Genomic DNA, 24,036 nt, shown 5'->3' with positions numbered 1-24,036 from the left:
CCTCAAATGCCGAGGACTCCTGTTTATTATTAAAAGTTTTCATTCACCTGAGCCTTGGACATGAGGCTTCTTCAGGCTTTGCCCAGAGTAAAATCAGAAGCTTCATTCTCATTTCCATTCTCAAATTGATGGCTCTTTTCCAAGATCAAGGTATTTTCCCACACAGAGCCCAAGCCTGTCATCCAAATTCAATAAGCACTTTACCTACGTAAGGATTGCACAATAACTTTGCTGGCAATATTAGTGATAACATGGTGAAGGGACTGACTTAATGTCCTCAGACCAGTCATCACAGTATTTGCATTGCCATTGTGTTACTTTGTGGTAATTAAATGGCTTTTGTAAAATGATTTCATCAAATCTTAAAAATTTTCCAGAGGTGGAAAAAAAAAAAAAATATCAGATTTGACACCCTGTTACAGAGTGGAATGAACCAAAGCAGAAGAAAGTCAAGTGCATCGCACAAGGTTAGACGCTGCTGCAATCAAAATTAGAGCTGAGTTATCTGAAATCCTGATCTGTGCCCTGCCCATTGATATATTCTGCTTGGGGAAAAAGCAGCCAGCGGGCTGTAGGTGTGGAAATTACCAACAGGTGCTCTCCTTGCACTGGAACCACATCCCATCCATGCAAAGCTGCGTGACCTGTTCCTACCCAATGGCTTTTGTTCAGCATGGATGACAAATGCCTTTCACCTTTCTTCTAGCACTGCTTGCAGGAAGTAAATCTTAACCTGAATGCAGGGTGAACACCCGTAAGTACTAACAATCTTTAAAACAAGACAAATATTTACCCGTAACACACTGCAGATCACTTTATTTTACACATAAAGCTTGACACTAATTTTGACTGTACATAGTTCACAGCTACTATCAGCAGCTTAAATGGTTTCTGCCCTGAGAGGGAATCACAGCACTTTGTCAATGATGCTGTAATATCAACTGTACGTTCCTCAAAGTACATCATGTTTTTCTTGTGATAAGAGAACTTATAGCTACAGGTATCATTCCATACAAGAATGTAAACCATTTTATGCACAACAGCATTTCTTCTGATTTCACTAGCTATAAAACATGATCTGTAGTTCAAGTCAGGTGTCAGACACGTTAAGTGTGCTCATGAAGTCATTATAAGAATATGCAAGTTTTATTAATAAAAAGCTGCATCATTCAGTTTGAAGAAGAATTTTGGACTAAATGCCACTTTTTGTTCTATTTTTCTCCACTGCCTTAACACTAAAGGGCTGGGACCTCCACGACCATCACACAGTGAACAGTAGTAATGCACAGATGATCACTGATAAAAGGATAATCTCACTATTGACTGAAAATATAACCCATTTCTTGAACAGATCCCTTTATTGCTACCATAGGATCAGATCTGTGTGACTAATTGCCATGTGCACGCAGCAGCCACACATGTTCCCCGACTGACAGAGGTCATTTATATACTTCACCACCAGCACTAGCAAGCTTGTTTTACCTGCATCTGCTCAAAGGTAAAACCCAGACAGAACAGCACAGCCATCACACACACAGATGCTACTTGCTTAAGGTAGCATTCGGTAACTCAAATCTGGGTGAAAACCACACTGGCTGCAGGACGACATTTCTGGGGGGAAAGAGTCCCCGTCTCCGTGACCATTTGAGCATCGGCATCGCTGCTCCACCGAGTCAAGCGCAGTGGTACACAGGGACTGCACTACACCAGCCAAGGCTCCTCGGGTACCAAAAATAAAGTGTGCTCTTGTCAGCTCGCAGGAGCTGAGCCAATTCCACTGGTGGTCTCAAACCCAGACTCTATTGAAAAATTACCTTCTTTTCTCCTCTTTACAGGCCTCTTGTAGTACTTTGATCATTTGAACACTAAATTGGTTCTTCTCCTTCACCTCCATAGCTTCAACTGCTGTCTCCATTTTTAGGTTGTGCCAATGTTTACAATGCCTGGTCTGCTTTGCACTTGGAAAACCTCAGATCTTGAAAGCCACTGTAATACCTTCCACAAGGGTAGAATCTTCTGATCCTTAAATGTTGATATTATCAACATGTTTAATCTTGATATAAAAAAGATACTTTTTTCCCAGGTCATAGCCTCCAAAAAGGGAGGACAATTTTGCGTTCTTCAGAACATTTCACCTGTCTGGGTTGGCCCTCGGTAATCCAGTTCATTACTGCATAATGAATTTATTAGTCTGTTAACTACAGTCCTGACAGAGATAATGGCCAATGATTGCTTACAAATCCTTTGCTGCAGTGTTTCTTCTATAGCCCATGGTTTGTACTACATTCTTAATAAAATCATAGTACAGCAACGGTATGATGAAATAAAGATGACCTGGGCATTCATTTTCAGTAGCCTAAGTTAGCTTAACCGCGTGATAATTTATTTGAAAGCTACAGGCACCAGAGGCAAACCCAAGTCATTTGCAGGTTTAATAAAAAGAATTCAGACTCAGTAATCTCTTATCAGCCCCCCCGGCACTTGCCCAGGCACTGCTCACGTGGAGCTTGGTAGAAAGTTTTGGCAGAGCTCTGCACATCTTTGAAACAGAGAAAAGGATGGACACCACACTGTGAACACCCGCTCCCCACATCCCGCGGCTTCACAGCCACTTTTTTCAGCTGCTGCAGATACTCTTCACTCAGTTTGGCATGCAGCAATGATGACCCCTAATGGTGGAATACTGCTTCTGCTGAGCAATACGCAGAGATTTTGCTTTTTAATATATATTTCTAATTACATTAATTACAACTCTATCTTGCAGACCACCAGCAGAGTAAACTGCTTGAGGTTTACTCGAACTGTAACAGAGAAGCAGCTTCTTTGCCTGCTTAATTCTTTCTGACTTTGTACATGGAAGCATCAAAATGGAACCGCATATTCTAGATCTAAGTCCAGGATTTAAAGTTACCCTTTTTTTCTGAGGCTGACTATTTTGCAGAAGCGTGTTTCAGTCACACTGGTGTGAATAATCTCTGCAGAAAGTCTTCAGAAAAGAGGATGAGACATTTTTCTCTAGATCCAATCAGCTGTACGCCAGAGAGCAAACGGCACGCAGCCAAAAAGCTTCTTCGAAGCCATGTGTCAGCTATCAGATAATGCTGCAGTTGCAGCACCTTCGATAGCCAGTGATCTTTTCATCAGAATTAAATAATCACTAATAACAAAAATAATTTTCTTATTTCCAAAGTTATAAAATAGTACATTATTCTAGTATTAATTCAACATTTTAAGTGCATGTAGAGTGCAAAATTCTCATACAATTTTTACATTCTGAAATGCTTAAAGTTTTGGTGTGGTTTTTTTTTAAAATCCAAGTACATCTCAAGCGTTTAAGTCCTACTGGAATCTATTTCTACATCTGGACGGGGCAAAGAAGGTAATTTTGAATTGTGTTACAGATGCAAGGTACATAAAACAAACTAAGTCTCACTTTTCTCTTGGGAGAGATGGTATCACTACCTGCCCCATTTTAGCTTGCCTGACACCTGCATCTACAGCAAGATAAAGAACAAGGTAACTGTATTACCCAGGCCTGACCTAAATGTGTCAGCTTTTTCCAGGTTAAGAGAAACACACAGCTCTTAGAAGAGTTGAGAGCCCCTGGCAGCTTACTGATTTGTTTACTTTCTTTTAAAAACATTATAACACATAAGTCATGACACATTTCATCCGAGACTATAAAGCACAAAGCCTTCATCTAAATAAACAAAAACCTAGAGATATTTCTAGACTGCTCAAGAAAAAGTACATTTTCAAACTATGATCTCTTTTTGCACAGTAATAGCTGTTAAAGTCACACAGCTAAGTACCTACTAGAAAAAAAATATATGAAAACATGCTTCAGAAATGCGTCTTTACCAGATTGGCAATTTGATTTGGACAGTAAAGTATGTAAAATCCATTTTTTTAAATTAGAATCTAACCACTGATTTTTTCATTACCTTTATAACCATTATTTGTTGGGTTTGGCTATCTGGGCCTGTGTTTTTTGGTAGTTTTTTTTGAAGAACAATAGTTACTGCAAATACTTCATCATCCTGGCTTACCTTTCTCACATCTGAGCTCTTTGGTTCTGTTGTCCAAGTTATAATTCTAGATACAGCAAGTCTTGTCTCACTAGAGTTCACAAAGTCTGTTGGATCCATCTGTCTTGCCAAGGACTCAATATACTTCAGGATAGCAACTTTCACCTGAGAAGTGAAATGGGATTTGTTAATCTCATGAGGTGGCAAAGATGGATTTTACCCCATTATAAACAGATACCACTAACAGATTGACAGATTGACAAAACCTATGTCACATTGGGGGTAAAAAAAAAAAAAAAAAAAAAAAAAAAAAAAAAAAAAAAAGACATCCCTGTGACATGTCTAACTGTCTACCCAGATAAATTTTGTGTAGTTGGAGTCTGGAATGGTATATCAGAACTGGATTAAAACACGTATATCTGCCTGCATAAGCAAGTCAGTGCTCCACCAGTGCTTACTGTTCCAGATGCTAAACCTTAGGTTTTGGCCTCAAACCAAATGCCTGGTGCTGGAGTGTCAAAAGATCCCAAATTTGTGATATTTAAAGAACACTCAAGTCATTTGGCATGTTGTGTATTCCTGTCTTTGGAAGATAAATTTTGGAAGTCTTTTGGAAGATTTCCAGAGTTTACAGTGTTCTTACAGCCTTGAAACAGCAACCTCCTGAGAAAGAGTCTGCACAACAGCATCTCCATGGGAGGATTCAGTAACAGAAAGCTCTGATGTTTGGTTTTTTCTCTCCAAACCCTACACTTGCTATGTCTGATCTGTGCAACAAGCACTTAAGGTAGGCCTAGCACCCCAACATCCCAGCTGTTCAGACTGGGTCTGGTTCCATCTGTCCTGCACAGACAGGTTTTCTTCCCACCAAGACCAGGGTGAAGAGGAATTTTCCATGTCTAAACTTTAATATGTTGCAGTGTGCCTAAAGCCCAACTCTTACTGATTTGTGATGAGTCACAGGGTCCTATTTTAAAGATATTTTGATTTATTAAAATGAAGAATGAGAGAGTTAATCAAAGTTGCCAATATAATTTCTGTATCATGCAGGCACTTGCAATTATTTATCTTTGTCATGAGTGCTATGCTTTACGGTATGCCTGACATGGCAAGCTAAGACAATTGTGTTGATGCTTTAGCGAAAAGGCTTTTGATACTGACCTTCAGGTTTGGTGTTTGGGTCTGATCTACAATAAACCTCATCAAAATGTTAAATTGTTGATCAAATGGAAAAGAATCTCTGTCCAAAGAAAAAGGCAAAAATGTAATCCAACAAATTTTCAGGACTAAATTAACTTGATACATTAAAGCTTTCACAACAGATTTCAGCACTTATCATGCTTTTCTTCTTAACATCAACCAGAGAAACTCCAAGTCTAAGGATTAGCTGATTATTTATTTAATACTACCAAAACCTGCTAAATCAATACCTTTATACACTTACTTTATCTACTTTCTGTACACTTATCCAGCTTTTGGCACACCTGTCCATTCTTCCATCATTTCAGGCCGTGCTTTGTTCCCTTCTCCATAGTAGCAGACTGGTTCATCTTTTCCTCAGAATTCATACCTGGTTTTGATTCCTCTCCTTTTTTTCCCCTCCTCTATCTTATTTTCTCCTGGGTTACTACTACTTCTTTCTTAATTATGCCATTTCCAGGATGAGTTGAACAGTGTCCTGTGCTGGACATCCTTAGAAAGGGACATTGACTACAGAATCGGTGTGCACATCACAATAACATTCAAGGTCTTATCCTGAAATTACTGTTATTTGCTGTTTGAACACATGAAAGATGCTCTGAATTTTGTGGTAAAGCACCACTCATATTCTGAATACTGCAAAAATATATTCAAAAAGAAAACTGATATCAAAGTACACGCACACCAAAAAAGCAAATCAACAAAATTAATCAGTTACCCATTTTAAATGTTATGCTTTAAAGTTATCTATTTAGAAAAGAGCCAGGCCTTTTTAATTCAATGCTTGAAATACTGTGACATAACTTTGTCCTCCTTCATTCTGGTATTCATCATGACTGAGCCCTCAAAATATAAAGCACTACTAGGTTTCTAAAATGTTCATCAGATGCCTTCCTGCAAAACCCTCCATAACATTTGCCATCTGAGTACTCTACCTGGTGACATCCAGAGCTTTTTGAACTTTCGCCTGCACAGACCCCAGCAAATCTGCTCCCATTTTCTTTAGCAACTGGGTCAGGAGAACGAAAAGCCAATCCTGCAAGTCATCTTTATGAATGATGATGAAATCAACCAGGGTTTCCAGAAACATGCTGAAGACCTATAAACAAAACAAGTGTCACAAAGAGGAATACCCTGCTTTAAATAAAAATAATCAAAGGGAAAGGGTTTACAGTCGGAGTTTCAGGATGATTTTGTTATAGACAGTTTCATGAATGAATGATTTTAGTGACTACATTGCTCTCAAAAGAAGGTATCAGACAAGACACGTCTAAAATGTGTCGTATTAAAATACTACATGAAACGAATGAAGGAAGGGGGTAGAATACACTTACTCTCTGTTGTGAATTCCACGGCAAAGCAGGCCATGCAACAAAACAAACCACTCGTTAGCACACATAGTGATCAAGGCTGGTTTTTCAGATGCAGTTTGTCAACAGATAAAAGATGCATTCATTGAAAGTTTACATTTTCCTAAAACAAAATCTCTCCTCAGCAGTTACTTAAAACATTATATACCTTGGATCAGATCCAGTCTCCTCACTCATGAAAGTAACATGTGTTTATGCATGTTTACATGTAACGAAGTTTACATACGTTTAACACCAGAGCTAATGTGGTTGTGAATTTTATTCTATAGAATTTGTAGCAAAATTTGTAGCAAATTTTATAGAATTTGTAGCAATAATTCTATAAAAGCAGTGCAGATGACAGATCACCACTGCCAGAGAACATACTTAGTCCAGTGTGCAATAAACCCTCACCTTACTCAGAAATTGGAAATATTTTGCAAACAAATAGCTACGCCTTCACCCTTTCCACAAGACCTACTGAACCTTCCAGAACCAAAACATTATGACCTTACAGTAGGAACTGTCACACTTGACAGTTTGGGACAGCTTGTCCAGACTATAATTATGGCCAAAAATGCACACACGGAGCAAGACCTGTGACAGGCCACTATGCCTGCCCAGGGGATTTCTACGTGACAGCCATACGTTAAAACTGGTTTACGAAGTGGTCTGAAGTACTGATATTTTTACAGCTTTTTCTTCCTCAAAATGTATTTAATCCAACAGCAGATGTTTTTACCTAGAATTACTGGTTGCCCTCAACCAGCAAACCTCCTCAGGAAAGGGCATGAAACTCTCTTTTCCCCTCTCCCTGCTCCTGCTTACCTGTCAACAGAAGATCACTGGCTCTGAACATGCCTATGGGCCCAACCTCCCCATTCCCTAGCCTGCTTCTTCTAAAGAGATGTCTATAAATTCATGCCATGGCATTTAACTACAAAGGTTAGTGTTATAAAGAAGACAAAGTGGCTTTGAGATGCAGAGTATGTTGGTAAGTGAAACTCTGTACTGCACCCAGGTGGACACAATACACAAACCCCAGTCCCCAGGATGCTGAGCTACGGCTAATCCTTCATGGACCTCACTCTAATCTGTATCACCAAGATACTCCCTAGACAAGTACAGATGAAACCCAACCCCTCGCTCCAGGAGCTGACATCCGTAAGACACTAGGGTTACTCCTTGGTAAGCACAGAGTAATCAGTTCTTAGCAACCTAAGAGAGACTGAGACACATTCCTTCATTGTAAAACAGATAAAAATCAAGGGCATTTATAGATGCCAGTTTCCCCCGGCAGATGGCAGGGGTAGAAATACAAAACATTCATGTTGGAACAGTGTCAAATGTGCACACATGGTAATATAAGAGATTGAGCCAAGTCTTTGTGATCTTACCTTGCTGTGAGGGTCAGCAAACATGCGAGTAAATATTTCACATAGTCTTTTTAATTCGACTCGGCTAAAATACATAAATAAAACATGGTATTAATACTAAAGCTCTAGTTGCAGCAAAAAAGGTAGTAAATATTAACAGCTGGAAAATGTAGCCTTCTTTATTTAAATGTTACTTAAGTCACACTTTGAAAACTGTATCGAGGCAAAGCCTTAAATGGCATTCAAGTTTAACTGCTGGGTTCAAAAGTCTTACATTAAGAAATCTAATAAACATTTTTTTAAAATCAGAAGCCAGGCAACTTGTATTTTCTGCTGCTTCTATTTTCTTCTATATTCTGGATTTCAGAAGACGACTTCAAATGTGAACATTTCGGAAGTATTTACTTTCTGCCTGCATCACTGAAACACGGGTCTTTTGCAGCCTAAGAATAGGTCTCTCAGGTCTGCTTTGTGCCAGAGAACTCAGATTTTCAAGTACAAACAAAACTTTAATGCTGTTTAATACAGTAATCAAATATTTTGGTCTAAATTCTCAGTTGCTTCAGTAAAATTGGCCTAGAATGACACAGTATTAACATATACAAGAACTGACTGCTCCAAAGACTGAGAGCAGGAACATTGAGGACACAAATATATAGAAATGGAAGACCGATTAACAAGTGGGATACCTCGTAAGTCAAAAGATAATTAAACCAAGGCATAATCCAAGTTCCTATGAGTAAGAGATTATTAGGTGCTCAGTAATGCTTTTTTTTTATGCCAGGGGAAAAAAAGAGAGATGTATGGTTCCCTTCCATAAGATACTGAGTTTGAGTCAAACAAAGAACTGTTTGTAGCGTACTGCAGCTCTTATTTGCAACGTATTGAAAATACCAGTTTCCCTGCAAGGCAAATTGCCAAAGAACATAGAAGTTTTGCTTGTTTACTGTGCAAACAAAAACAGAGCAAGACAGTTAGGTAACATTCCCTGCATACTACGGATGCAATTAGATATTTTTCACAATCACTATGAAATCAGAGCAACGAGTGAAATGCACATTGATTACTCAGAGAACAGCCGTTTAGATCTCGACTACAGCTACCCTCTTCCCAGAAAGACAGTAATTCTACAATCCACCAACATATCTCCCTCTCTCTCAAAATAGCTTCAAAGAACAAGCCAGAATATACTAGTAGCCTGCAATTATTTTATGTTAGCTTGTTTATAAGTAACACAGGACATTTTTTCAAATAAGCATATGCATGAAAGTGATCAAATTTTAAAAGGGCACAGAGACAATGGTCTTAAGAGTTTGATGTAGAGGAAAAAGTCTTTGTAATGATGCCACAGCAAGCTGTCAGCCTCATTCAGGATGAGACTGCAGAGTCTCAAAATGACTGTCCTACAACGTTCTCCTGATTGCATGCAGACTGCAGCTCCCCGAATGAACTCTATTATTACTCTAATGAATTTTCTTTCCGGACAAAATTTACACGAAGGCAGCAAGTATAAGCGTATCTCTCTCTAAAAGCTCATGGACCCAAGGTAACAATGCAAGTACTAAATTGTAACAGGCAATAGAAGAACATTTCCTTAAGGGACTTGTTGGCCTTATTTTATTTAGAAGACCTTATGGAGAGCCCTTTAACAACTCGGCCACATGAAGCTGTATGAGACACAGAGCATGGGTAAGCGCCACACCACTTTGCATGCACATCTTTCTGGATACACAAATCTCAGCTAACGTGGGATCAGCCATCTTTCAGTTCAGAGTACTAAAGAAAACCTAGCCACATCACTGCCTTTTATTAAGCTTGTTATACCACAACAAAAGATATCAGGTTTAATTAGAAGACAGACTTGCCCCTTGGACTAACGACCTTGATGATGCTCTGCAAGATGCCGTGGGAACAAATGGGATGATAAAATCTAATTATTAGAACAGGCACCAGATCAACCCTGAACCAAGGAGGAAGCAGACCAAAAGGAAATATAATCTAGAGAACTAAAACCGGTATCAAATTAAAAAAATAACTCTGCAGGGGTGTAGTTTCTGGGACAGGCTTATAAACTATAGAGGATCAAAGCTAAGTAAACATGCTAGATTGAAGGGCTACTGACAGCAGTTCAGTTCAAACACTGTTTTCAACAGGATTGAAAACAATAGTTGAATTCTACCGGCATTTCTGCTAAGAGCTGCTGATCTGAACTATCCCCAACAGCACCCAAAACCTCAGTTATAATCCGCACACACCTTTGTGGCAAAAATCAAAGTCTCACTCAACTTACTCATGCAAGTATATGAGGTAGCAGAGTCTTTCCAGACAGTTCGTTAAAATGAAGCAAAAGGGAAAAGAAGACAGCATGCATGTGGGAAGTATCTTTTAAAAGACTTGTAAACAGACCACATCAAAAAGCATCTCAGATCTAGAGACTCTAACTACCCGTATTAAAAACCTGTAGGACTCCCCACTTGAGGACTGCACCACATCATGTGAAGTACTAGAATATTTTTATGATGGCAAGAGAATAACCTTTCCAGGCCTGCTCTCAGTACGTTTTCATTCAGCCTGTGAACATAAGCCATCAAATATTTTCAGCCAGCATGAAGGCCCTTTAAAATGGAAACAATTGCGCAAATCCAAGTAGGTAGGCTATAAACCATACAACAACCACTTATAAACTTGATCGTAATTTAAGTACATAATACTCATAACAGGAAAATAAAAACGTTGCAGCTATTTGTGAATGTTATCTTCAAAGGAGCCAAAAGGTAAACAGCTTGTTTCCAAATACTTTTACCATAAACTAAGGGTGGAAAGCCTATGGCCTGAGAGCCAGTTGACTTCAGTTAACATGACCTGTGGCCATATGAAGTTTCCACATGACTACTGGGTAATTCTAAAATCTGTTTTAATGTATGACATTCCAAAGGTGTTTGAAGGGTTTATGTGGCTTTCAACAAGGGAAAAAGGTCTGCCTCTCCTAGTTTCAGAGTTGGTACACCTACTTTATTGCCTTAAGAAACTTCCCTCTACATTATAAACACCACCATTTATAGGAGACTCAAGTTGCTGATATAAGACTTCTCAAGAGTTACAAATAATATCTATAATTATACCTAACACAGCCTTCATAAAGGGTCAAAGTAAACTCAACATACTGAAAGCATCGTCTGATCTCATCTTTGAAACACACACACCCTGAGTCATGTTAGAGTAAGTGTGGTGCTTGCTTCACCAACTAAATTGCTGGGAAAGAAAAAATATTGAAGGTTCAAACAGACTAATGTAAAAATGGTACCACCCTTTGAGTGCATTTACATTCCCATCATTGTGGGAAATCTCACTGTGCTGTGACACACCTGCCATTGGAGGTCTTCACGAGACAGAGGAAGGCACAGAGAAGATAGGATGCTTACCTGAGTCCTGTCTATATTACTGATACAAATTTAACACAAATTATACTGATAACACAGCAGAATTTTTTTCCAAAAGTAATTAAAGTCCCACATTGTGTAGACAAAGCCTTCACAGCTGTGAAAGATACTGCTTACATAAGGCAGGTAAATATTACTGACTTCTGACTTTAGCCATGTCTCATGAATGACTGACACTATGAAACTATCAAGGTCACCTCAGTGTCCGTTGGCTTTTCAGTAAGTTCTGAAGACCTATCAGCCCCTCTTTCCTTTCAGACCAGTTGGAGCTGGCACAGTGGTTCAGGACCTCAGCCACATCTTCAGTCTGCCGCAGGTAGTGTGGAATGCCCCCGTTCCTGGAACCATAGGAGCGCTCTGAGCAAGCACTTGATGCATCACTGTTAGCATCATCATCAGAGTACATCCCATAGGGTTCATATCTTCTTCTCACTGGCTTTTTCTGGAAAAGGGGAAACACTGACTTAGTAAATTATATATAGTTACAGCAATGCCCAAAGAAAAACATTCCATCCGTGATCACTAAAAAGAAGACTAATGCTATTGTTATAGTGACATAAATGTTTTAAAGACGTCACCAAGCACTGCCTGCTTACCTCTCACAGTAGAGCAAGACAGATCCCATTGATTTCAATGAGATTATTTGAGTGACTAAGGGGAGCAGGGCCTGCCTTCCCCAGCACGAAAGTGAGATAGTTCTGCCCACTGGAATTAGCTATTGGTAGCGAAATCATATGTTGTTTTGTCAATAATGGTCAGTTACATTGTTACAGATTCTATGATGATACAACCTCTACTTCAAGAAAAAAAAAAGATAAGGAAGAAAGAACTGAAGGAATCTGTGCTGGCATGCACGGTCACTTTTATATTGATAATGAAGTGACTCTAGAAATGCACTGGGATATAGGAGATGACAATTTCTCTGTTAGTTTGGGCTAGGATTTTTCTAGAGGCTACTAAGGGAGTTGAGTACCCAAATGGTACTCATTTCCATAGCATGGCATTAGATAACCTAATTCTCTTAGGTAGATCTTTCACAACCTTAGTCCTTACAGAAGAGAAATTAGAATAATTATGGTAGCAAAACAAATTGCATACTATACTGCAAAACAAACTCTTAAATGAACCATAACAGAACAGGATTGATAAAATATAGGCAATCTTTTTCGGATACACTCTAAAGCGTTTGCTACAGAATTCCTTCCAATGTCCAGTCCTGCAGTTCTTGGGCCTTGTGAAGCCAGCAGAGTTTTGCTTCCACTAAGACTGCAGGACTGAAGTCTGGAGATTAACTCAAGTGCAGTATCATGGGCGTTAGCAACAGAGTGGGAAAAGTTGCAAAGTAGAAATAAAAAGTCAAGAAAGCACTAGTACCTTGCTCCTGGAGTCTCCTAACAGCTGTAGGCAGGAAAATATTGAAGGGTGGGAAAAAGCATAGAGAATTATGTCAGAAGCTTATGTAGGGTTTGTTTTTGCAACAAAAATGTATAGCAAATGTGTCTTAGCAAATTAAAAAAAAATAATACAGTTTACGCAAAATAAAAGTGGGTATAATAACACCTGACTATCTCCTAACTGCTGCACTACTCATATATCCTACAATTTCCATTAGGGAGCCTGGAAGTGAGATTATCTGTTAAATAAGTTTTTTAATGATAGATCTATATACAGCACCTCTTTGCTTACTTTTCAGAAACGCTGCTCTGGAAGATACCAGAGTTTTTGGTAATGATTTATTTCCCCACACATTATCAGTAGCATTTGATTTTAGAGTCTTGGAAAGAAATTCTGATGTCAGGAAACCACTATCTACAGTACAGCACATTTAATCTACTTCACTTAACCAAGTTCTCTTTCAACTCACAGTTCTTATACCACACTTTTTTTGAAGCTTAGATTCTTTGAAGACCCCCTGGCTGGTATCTCTGGCTTAAAAGTCTTACTTAATGCTAAAGTTTCCATCACCCTTTGAGCTCCTCTGACAGATCCGAGCACTGATTCCCAGTATAGACACTGTGGGTTTAGAGCAAGTCCAGCTCTCAAACAGAAGCAGTGGATCCATTGGGAATTGTACACAGGGAGTAGAGGTCACAAAATGACCCACTGGATCTTGTTTAAACTGAGTATTTGGCTGAAGCCATCTTTGGAGAAGTTCTTTTTATTTTCTACTACAGGGAAAAGAATATTCCTCTGTAAACAAGGCTGCTGGGTAAAAGCTGGCATCATGTTACTCTCTCAAAAGGAACCTGAGCAGAGTTTTCAAATTGCCTGCTGTGAAAAGACAACCAAGAACAAATTGAGATAGTGGGAAAGAAGGGGACAACAAGATTGTGTTGCATTCCCTGAAGTCATACAAATTCAGGTTGATCAACCAAGTCAGCAGCAGCTCCTAGTTTCCAGCTAGAGTTAAGGATTTCTCTTTTAGGTGTTCAACCCTTCAAGATTTTAACATTGCAGTACAACATTATTTAGTTTAAAAGAGTGCAATATTTAAAAGGGAACTCTGTAAGTCTAGCTGAAGATTAAGTCACAGCCAAAAAGATCTCAGTGATTGGCAGTAAACTGGAACACTGTGACCCTCTCTATCCCTCAGGAAACCTATATTCAAGCAAGGGCTCACGTTCAGGAACACGTTCATTCACACAGATAAACTGTCACCTGTAATTATGCCCTAAACTGCTCTGGTGGCAAATTTGAGATGCTGAGACCAGAAATTGGCTCACAAGCTGTTGTATTTGGTAATGAAAATGTCCACTAATGATTCAGTCCACTAAATGCAACAGTGCCATCTATTATATACTGTCCTACCCATGGATTATTCACAAATACTTTTTATTAACAGAAAGGTAGATTTTGTAAAAAATGACATTTCTCTAGGAGTTCTCCAATAATTACCTAGAAATGGAGGTGACATGGATGAGCTGGGTGATAATCAAATATAAAAAGGAAAATGGTAGCCATCCCTAGGGAAGGTGAACTAGGAAATGGAGAAAGGACATCTATCACAAACTCTGGGGTCATGGTTCATTCTCCATAAAGAGAGATCAGTGATATCTGTCTCAAGATACATCAGGAAATCCTCCTCTCAGCTCAGGTCTAGAGCTGGAGAAGACCCAAGGATACCCAGCTAATGCTGTAGAATAATTGCTCCTGCCTCTAAACATCCTCTCCCCACCAAATACTCAAGGTAAATCCAAAGGTTTATCGTAACACTTGTCTTCTGAAGAGCAGAAAATACTTGCTGGGTTCTGGCTGAGATATACTATAGTACAGTAAGATCATATAGGACAATAAAATTAAAAAAAAAGATAATAAATTTATACTTGGAAACACACTGAAGGTACTAGCAGCAAACTAGACACATAGACTTCAACTTAACCGCATGAGATGGTACCGATTGCAGGCAAACCAAGTCATGAGCTGATCCTAGTATCTAGCCAGGTACAAACAGCACAGGGCAGGAACTTGTGAAATTCTCAGTTCTTGTTGGAATCTGATCAGGAATTGACACTAAGAGAACACTATGTTTTTCTGACAAAGTCTTCATGCAGGCGCGATGGGACTGATGGAAATCCCTGACCCCGCGGGTGCTGAGCACCCCCACAGTGTTGCATTTGTCCTCTGACAGCCAAGTGGAAGACAAACAGCTGACTGAACCCATCCTGCAGCTCCAGTACCAAGCCACAGCCATCTGTTTGATAGCAACTGTGGAGAACTAACATGGAATAAGCAAACAAATATTGCTGCCAATATACCCAAAGACATAACAGCAAAAGGTAACTAATTCTACAGCATCAGACACTGGCACAATCAGAACAAAGCTATTTAGAAAGAGGAGAACGTACGTACAGGTAACTTTAAGCCACTTTCCGGTGTCGGAAGCATTTTTGTATTTTTCCTCTTACCAGTGCATCAGCCACAGCAGCCTCCAGATCTGTGCTTGTGCTCAGGACTCGCATGGTATTCACAGAAGCAGGCATCCTGCCTGGCTGCCCGAGTCCAAACCGGTCTGCACAAAAGACAACATTGAAAGGGAGTGTTAAATGAATTCACATTCACTTGGAATCCTAATCAGGTGCCCGAGCAGCTTTCCCCACGGGCTCTGGGAACTCGCAGTGCTTTTCCATTAAACACTCTTTTATCCACAGCTCTAGAGAGTTTGCCATTAGAGTAAGAAATAAACTATTGTCTGTTGGGCCTCAGAGACAATTTTGGATCCTCAGGGCAAAGTTTTAATATTTATTTTTTCTTAAGCTGGGAAGCAGAGTATCTATTTTGTGTTTCTTTTCAAACAGAAGTGGTTTCAAAGTTTTATTTTAATGTCAGAGGCAGACATGCTGGTCCCAATCTGGCACTCTCAGAAATCAAGAGAAAGCTTCTCATTAACTTGAGAGACAGAATCGTGCCCGGTGTCAGAACATGTTAATACCAGAGCACTCATCCATCCTGCAGCTTTTTCTCAGGCAAGGATGTGAGACCAGCAGCACCAGACTATTTTATGTCTCAGGGCTTGATTAACCAGTAGAACATCCCCCTCAGCCTCACAGTATAAAGAAAAGGCTTATTATTTGCTTGTGAAGTTTTGTTACTGTTCCTGAGAAGCAGTTTAAATGCCATTTCAAAGTTCTATGATATATCAGAATTGAATTTTTTTTAATCAAACAATATCATTGTTCTCCCTTTGAATTTGATGGCAAAGCTCTCAATGGCATCCAAAGAAACAGGATTGTGTTGAAAATGCCATTTACACACCTAATACTAATTAGTTTACTTTATCATTTGCCCCATCTGCCAAAAAAGTTACTGCAATTAGTTTCTTTGGGCAAATGCCAAATTCAGAGAGCCATGCCAGCAGGGATATGAGAGAATCAGGGACTATCACGGGCCAGGCTCTGGCAGTGCAGTCCTCCTATATGGGAGTAGATCAGATACCATATTACTGGGATCCTGACTCTATGTCTATGAGCAGCAAGATTGGTTTTGGCATTGTTTTTTGCTTCCACATGGGCTTGTCTTTGCTTAAGGACTGGGAACATCCCTCCTGGGACATACTTTAGACCTCCGTTCCCTGCACCCACATGTGCCAATAAGAGTTCCGCAAGCAACTTCAATGGTGCATGAACCCATATAATAGACCTTCAGGTGATCCACACTGGAGGCAGTCATCAAGCAGCAAGAGAGAGGGATCAAGTCACACATGTCTTTTATTAGTTCATCTATACTTAATTTAATGAAGGAAATATACTGTTTATCAAATGCGTAACTATATCATGGATTTCCACAAGGCTGATATTCAGTAGCTTACTGTGGTTTTTTGGAAAACACTGCGCTTGTCACAAAACTTCATTGTTTTCTTCTTTAAAAACTACTGCACTGAAATATCTTTTAAGGAATTAGCTCACACTGACATGCATAACTTAAATCAGACTGAAGTCTGCCAGTCTACTGTCCTAATTACAAAGCTTTACCTGAGTGTGTCAGAGATTAAGCTGCCGAGGGGAAATAGGGAAGATTTTTGAAATTTGAAGTATTTTGAGAAAATAAAAACAACCCACCCTTAAGACTAGTATTTATTTCAAATAGAAGATGTTATCTATCAAAATTACTGTTTCTCAGAATGATGTACCCAGACAAGACATTTCTGATTTACAACAAAAGCACATTTTCTACAAAACACATTACAAGGGGAAAAAAATAAACAAACTTATTAGAACTACTGCCAAAAAGTAATCAAATCATGACATTTCACAAAGAAATAAAAGTTGTATGTGTTATTACTATCCCCTTTTTTAATGCACGTGGGTTGAAGAATAATTTCAAATATTTAGGTGAAACAGTACTGCATCCCTAAAATGGAAATGTCTGTACACTCTTAATAGAAGCACAGAGAAGATGATAATGCATTAGGCCTGATTGAAACTAAAGTCACTACTACAAAGATATACGCTACAAAGATGTACAGAAGACAAGTTATTTTCCTACAAGCAAATGATATCTGGTACAGTACAAGGGCTGTAAAAGTTGAGACAAGTTCTGGACTCAATTTTATATTTAAACCCAACTCAGTAACATTACTCAAGTGTTACTGAGAGCAGAATTTGACTGTAACTTTTGAAATAACATAGCATCAAAAAAATACCATTGTCATTTCTTTTCACATTAATTTAGTATTACATTAGAAAAGGGAAGATAGTTTGGTTTTTTTAAAAAAATGAAGAACAGAATGACAAAGTAATTCAGTTGTAGTTCAGTTTAAAAACCCAGCATAAAGAAACAGAATGAAGCTTTTTTAACAAATTAAATACAGTGTGGCATGCTGGCTTTGATCTGTCTCCATGGCTATCAGGAATTTTCTGAAATACTTCTTTCAGTGATCTTTAAATTTGTAACACTCAAATCACTCCGGGCTTCTCCCCAGGATGCTGCTGTCATACCTGAGTGCAGAAGTCAGACCTTCGGAGAGACCTCAGCATATCTCTAATACAGGGCCGGGAAGACATTTGGCTCCAGGAGAAACCAGTACAGGCAAGCCCAGTGCTACCAGGCAAGAGAAATAAGCAGAGTATGCTCTGGCCACGTATCCCTGTCTCCCTGGCTAGGTTCACTGTACTTGTTACAAATTTGATGAAAATTCCCAACCACCATTTTCAGCCCAATTTTGCCATTATTAAGGAGATTTTGGCCTTCTTTATGACACAGGTAACTGTACAGAATTTAAATATGCTTTGTACCAAACCACAGGACCCAAGCATAAAGGAGTCTATCACAGGAAGTTGAGTGCAAACAAAGCTTAAATCTGTATTACAATTGAGGTATTTTAAATATTTTCAATTATTTTTGTTAAATTCAAATTGGTACTTTGAAAAATGCCAGGCAAATCAGCTTGCATCATTTCTGCCAAGTAACCTGATTAAGGGAAATGTCTGAGAGTTTTAGTTAAGTGACAGCCATTTAACTAGACTTAGGACAAACAATATTTTTCACTCCCTACCTAAAGGGGGTTAATTAAATAACTTTCAGAATCACTAAATCCTAACACAATTTTAGCCTCCAAGAAAACACTGAAGCCCGTAATCTTCTACATCACCTTTGTCCCAACAATTAAGTCTCTATTTTCCCAGCTAGCAGCCCTCATTCATTTCTTTTTAAGACTCACAGTGAAATATCCTGATTTCAAAGGGAGTTACAAGGTTCTCCACAACTGTGAATCCAGCACAGGGGTGGGGAAGAAACAACTGGAATCTACAGATTTTTCTCATTATATGTAAGCATTAGTCTCCTGATGCAAAGCCCTATGAAATTAAGGGAATCATTTTTTTCAACAACTTCCATGTACTTTGGACAAGGCCTTCAGAATTAAATGAAGGATGGATCAGCGTGTGTTATGCTCCAAAGTTCATTTTGAAAGCTCATCAGGTGCTTAATTCTTGCTGCTCTTGTGTATTTTGGAGAGGATCCCACAAAGAATTTCGATTAACAGGGACAGGAGTCCAGAATATTTAGTAATAAATGGGATGAAACCCACTGGGATCCAGTCGTAGGCACTGGGAACTGCTACACTGCTAAAGAGGAAATATAAACAGAAGTTGCAAGTACTCTGCATCAGTCAGTATTTAGCCCATGCTGCACAACTGATCCAATTTACAGGAGAATTGAGAAAGCCCTGGATCACCCTTTGTTTAAACACTGTTCACAATGTTCCTAAAATACATAAAATTAAAAACATCCAATAGATGAAATTCAAAACAAAAAGCCACGTTGCACAAAAACGGAACAGAAAGCCCCACAGCGGTGAGAAGCACATGCCAAGTGCTGGCTGATGCACATGACGGCAAATGTTAAGATGGTGTAAAACAAGACTACGTATAAGAAGCGGATTCATGCAGTTAGCGCTTGTTCACCTGACTGCCCAACAGAATCAGCAGTGGAGAGAGCACTAGTGGACCTGGAATGACGTCGAGAAGCTGCAAGTAAAAGGAATGGCAACACCCACAGGATTAACACACATTGAACCCGAGACAGAAAATGCCACAATCCGAAGGGGATGCGTGTGACCGCTACCGGTAAAGGTGTTTCATAGTGACAGGGAAATGAGGCTGTATATGGATGCATAACAGATACAGTGCAAGCCCCACAGCGACGCCTCCATCCGTAGCTTCCCCCCATGACCGTAAACACGATGCACGACAAAACTCATTTGTAACAGTCCCAAACCCGGTGCAGTTCAGCAAAAAAACCCCAGTGCACATCAGTCACGTTCCAGACCCACAGATCTGAAAGACGGCCACCATGAGAACGTGGAGCACATAACTAGAGAGCAGGATTTAGATGTGTCTGATCTAAACCCCAAAGTGAAGCCATGATGAATGGTTAGGAATTGTGCTTGCAGGTATTTTTCCAAAACATTCTAGCCTATGCACAAAAAAATACCCCAACGTTAACAAAGGGAATGAGTAACCACAGAAGTAGAAAGAGTCATACAGGGAGGTCAGGTCTTTGGGTTGGGTTTTTTCCCCAAGTAAACACACGTACACCCATATTGTTGCTACTAGCAAAAGTCTCTTGCTTTTAACAAATTTTGCATACATGTCTGTTGAATCTAAGTGCGTACATGCACAGATAGTCTGAATACACACATCATACACCTATCTAGAATTAGACCACATGTATACAAATTGTTAATAGCAGCGGAGCACACACAGTAGCAGAAGAGCTGGAGCCAAATATAGCTCCCGCTTCAATTCCCCGTTGTCAGCAGCACATGAATCGCAAAATGCCTTTGGAGAGGTTTTTCAGTTCTTGGATTCAGCATAAAGGTGAGCTCTTTATGAAAGCAAATGGAAAGCTGGTGCAGGCATTTCCAAATTATAGAAATTTAGTTTTTCGAAAGAGGTTTTCCCTGTGTCTAGCAATGACATGCTCACCTAGCTCAAAGCAACTGACCCAAGAAACCAACCGATTGCTCATTTGAGCAATTCATCACCACAGACTCACTGAAGGCCTTGTTGCTTTAACATCATTACTAGTACTGTCAAGAAACTGAAAAAATAAAGCACAATCACCTTCTAATACAAATAGGCTTTGTCAATTATGCATATACGTGTGCAGTAGAAAAAACTATAAGTCTTTTGTTTAAGGCAAAGCATTCATAAACACAAATACTAATGTTATAAAATACAAATCAGCAAAGTGAGAAAAATAAAATTTTAGTCTTTTTCCAGCTGTGAGAGCTTGACTGAAACCTATACAGAATATGCAATGTGGTCTTTAACTATGGAGAGCACATGCATTTATTCAAGAGAACAATCCCACTGGCACCGTAAGTAACTCATCAAAGATTTGCAGGATCAGTGCAGGATTACGGACTGAACCTCACAATTAAGATTCTGAGCTCGCAATTGTTTTCTCCTGAGCCATCCGCTGTGCCCCCGTGGACGTCACTGCAAGATCAAGGCCCACGAAGAAGCAGGAATAACAATTAAAAAATAAAATAAAATAAAAATCACATCTCTGCAAGGAATCTTGAGTGAACCTCTTCACTGGGGTTTCCTAACTTCGGAAGCGAGGCGTTTGGTGCACAGACATGCATCCCTGCACAGCAGCCCCGAAACAAAGCACAGCAGTTTGCAAGGTCAGGATGTCAGCGTTGACATTGATCATGATACCATTAAATGCAAGAATCCTGTCGTTTCCATATAGCTAGTTTAAGTATAACTCACTAATATACAACTTAATCTTTATGAGCAAAAATAGATCATGTACAGTAGGATTATATTATCTTAGCATTAATGTAAGATTAAACTGGGTTCTAGAAATACCATAATAGAGTCATATTCTTTTGGCTTAAATTGACATATAAATTAAATTGACAAATTTAGTCAGATGAATTACACACTACATAATTAACAAGTTCGTGAACATGCTCGAGCTTAAAGCATTCAACGAAAACACACGAAAGAAAGACAATAGGATAACAAGTATATTGGGTTACTATTACATTGATATTTCCTCCCCACCTTGCTTTAATGACTTTTAATAACAATGTATTTATCTTCAGGTAATTAAATATCATTAGTTAAAAATGAAATTACCTTCTCCCCACAATAAAGTTTGTTACAACCAGTATAATAGACATCTGTAACTGAAACTTCATATTCAGTGTACGAGTCGGACTCGGCGGGGGTGGTGGTGTACCAAACTCACACCAACTCATTCTGGTACATTGCATTTATTTTTCAGAAAAAGGACTCAAGGTAGTATTACTATTAATGTATTTTCACTAAAATGAAACACAGCACAATGGCATCGAACACTGACAAGTTAACCCTGAAATCCAGCCTGATTAAACACTTAGGAGAAAATCATCCATAATTGAAGCTAAACAGGTAACTAAAAATGAGCTGCAGTTGCATATCTACAGTTCTTTTATGGCTCAGGTATTAAATCAGCTTTATTTAATCAAAAAAAAGTTCATCTTAAAGAGCTATGAGCCAAGTTCTGAGTGTTAAGTTGAACTCTCATTTTTCACCAAAATTTGAGATATTACAGATAAAGCAAAGATTATTTTATAGACCACTACAGTTCAAAATAACGAAGTTTTGAGCCCCAAAGCCTCTCTAATATTAACTTAATGATTCCACTCTACAGCATTAAAATCAGTAAGAATTTTGCCAATGATTTCATATGGATGAAGATAACGAGCCTCTTTACTGACAGTGTTTGAAACAGAGATGAATAACCAAACCAATAATAACAACAGCTATGCAAGTTTAAAAGATTATTTAAAGTACAGAATATTAGTCAAGTATGAGAACCAAACAGAAAAATTTTGCCCATCTGTCCATATTTTTTATAACCTTTTCTCACTATTGGACTAAAGTTGCAGAATTAAGTCCAGAATGCTATATTCCACTTACACACTATTTCATATACCTGTATGTTATCACTGTGTGCAAAAACAGATCCTGTAACAACGTTCTTCAGCATTGATGAAATTTGTAAAAGCTTTTTTCTCACTTTTAATACCCCATGCACAGCTATTAAATTACGAGATAAACGAGAGGGGCAGGGAGATCAACTACATTTCATTATGTCTGAGATGACAAACAAATCTTTCATACAAGCAAATGTATTGGGTTGAATATATGATATGGTATTTGATCAGAAACATTAACTATCTTGCTGTTTTCAGCCTTATGCAGAAAAAAACTTCTGCATGTGGTAAGTGTAATGAGATTTTCATTTGTACTGTACACAGGCTGCACGATAATGATGCTCATGTAAAACCTCAACCTTTCCATGATTTTAGACTGCTTGAAAATGTTTCCTACAAAGTGGCACGTGCAACTTGTTAATTAACGATTGACAATGTCATGTAAAATCTCTACAAAATAGAGGCTCTATATCTATTGGAGGATTTAGTATAGAAATGATATATATACTGTTGTTGTATCTAGCTGTAAGAAAATTAGATCATGAATAATGAGAGTCACTCAACAACAGGCTACGATGCTACTGACTGCTACACTGTGACCTAGAAAATAGAGGCTTGCTCTCCCATAGATTTCCATCACTGCTGTGAAGTGAAGCATAGCAGCCCCATAAAAGCTGATTTAATGAAACTAAAAATTTAAAAAGTTCAAACTAAACTATTTTCCTACTAACAGTGAAATGCTGAGAACCAGAATTGAAGCATGCAGAAGAAAACAGAAGGGAAATAGGGTTGGAAACAGGGAGCGTGTCAGGAATCCAACAGAGGAGAGGAAACAAGCTCATTCCACCTGGCAGTGTCTTGAAAAGGCAATCAGAACACGGGAAAAGGAGGAAAAAACAAAAATTGACCCTTAAAGCTCCAATGCCTACATGTACTCACCAAGTGGAGGAAAGCCCCGAGCAGGGCTTGTATCTCGACTGCTCTCACGGCTGGTATCACGGCTGCACCCCTGACTCATGCTGGGTCGGGGGATACGACTGCTCCGTGCTAGCATGCAGCATGGAGAGTTTCAGAGAAGGTGAACAAGTTTAATGAGGATAGAAAGCTCAAAGTCAAGTCACATTTCTGTTAGTTACGGTAATTATTACATTAGTAATTATAATTTGCAGCAGCCTGCCCAGGCTCTTTACAAACCAACTACCTTACACGCTGAGCTGTGTTTGTGATGTGAAATTTCAGCAGCGTTAAATGTCTCGTTGACAGTCTGCTTTTTTCTTAAGTAATCCAAGTTTTGTTATTCAAGTAGAGCAGGAATCTTCAATCATTTAGGGAAGCTCTACTGTTACAAAACATGCAAAACAGATGAGGCTGAAAGAAACCCTTCTGGAATCTCTTTTCCTTAGTTATAAGATAAACATCCTTCTGGAACAGAACAGCAGTGTTTTTAAACCAGGTCAAATTTTTTAGAAGTAGTCAGAGTACCAATATGAGATTTTTACATAGATTTGCCTTTCACAAAGATAGTTTTGTCATGAACAAATACGCTACGGAAAAAAAGGTGTATTGTACAGACTTGCAGAGATATTTTTCTCCAATGAAAGATACTGGGGAAAAAAGCATTTAGAACCTGAGTAACTGAGTGTCGAGTTAACGTGGTTTCAATTTTCAATCAGCAGCAGCTTCAGATCTTAACAGAAGCTACCTAACTTC

General features: G+C 38.9%; 1 protein-coding gene across 9 annotated transcripts in view; it reads right to left on the bottom strand.

The window, feature by feature from the left end:
- CLASP1 (cytoplasmic linker associated protein 1) overlaps window positions 1-24,036 on the bottom strand; it is a 165,723-nt gene that overhangs the window by 38,255 nt on the left and 103,432 nt on the right. For 3 of the 9 annotated variants that reach the window (XM_074145943.1, XM_074145944.1, XM_074145946.1), the window contains 8 exons: window positions 15,299-15,402; window positions 12,768-12,791; window positions 11,591-11,835; window positions 7,975-8,038; window positions 7,375-7,377; window positions 6,164-6,327; window positions 5,190-5,268; window positions 4,050-4,193 (listed from right to left, as the gene is read on the bottom strand). In XM_074145943.1, coding sequence (XP_074002044.1) covers window positions 4,050-4,193; window positions 5,190-5,268; window positions 6,164-6,327; window positions 7,375-7,377; window positions 7,975-8,038; window positions 11,591-11,835; window positions 12,768-12,791; window positions 15,299-15,402 — 827 coding nt within the window. Of the gene's footprint in view, window positions 1-4,049; window positions 4,194-5,189; window positions 5,269-6,163; window positions 6,328-7,374; window positions 7,378-7,974; window positions 8,039-11,590; window positions 11,836-12,767; window positions 12,792-15,298; window positions 15,403-18,377; window positions 18,381-19,294; window positions 19,358-23,265; window positions 23,374-24,036 lie in introns of all 9 variants that reach the window. The other 6 variants (XM_074145941.1, XM_074145939.1, XM_074145942.1 and 3 more) reach the window with 6 other exon arrangements.

This window comes from Numenius arquata, chromosome 3 (assembly GCF_964106895.1).
Source record: "Numenius arquata chromosome 3, bNumArq3.hap1.1, whole genome shotgun sequence".
Taxonomy (NCBI): Eukaryota; Metazoa; Chordata; class Aves; order Charadriiformes; family Scolopacidae; genus Numenius; species Numenius arquata.
The sequence above is the reverse complement of the archived record's forward strand: the minus strand, read 5'-3'. Positions and strand labels throughout refer to the sequence as shown.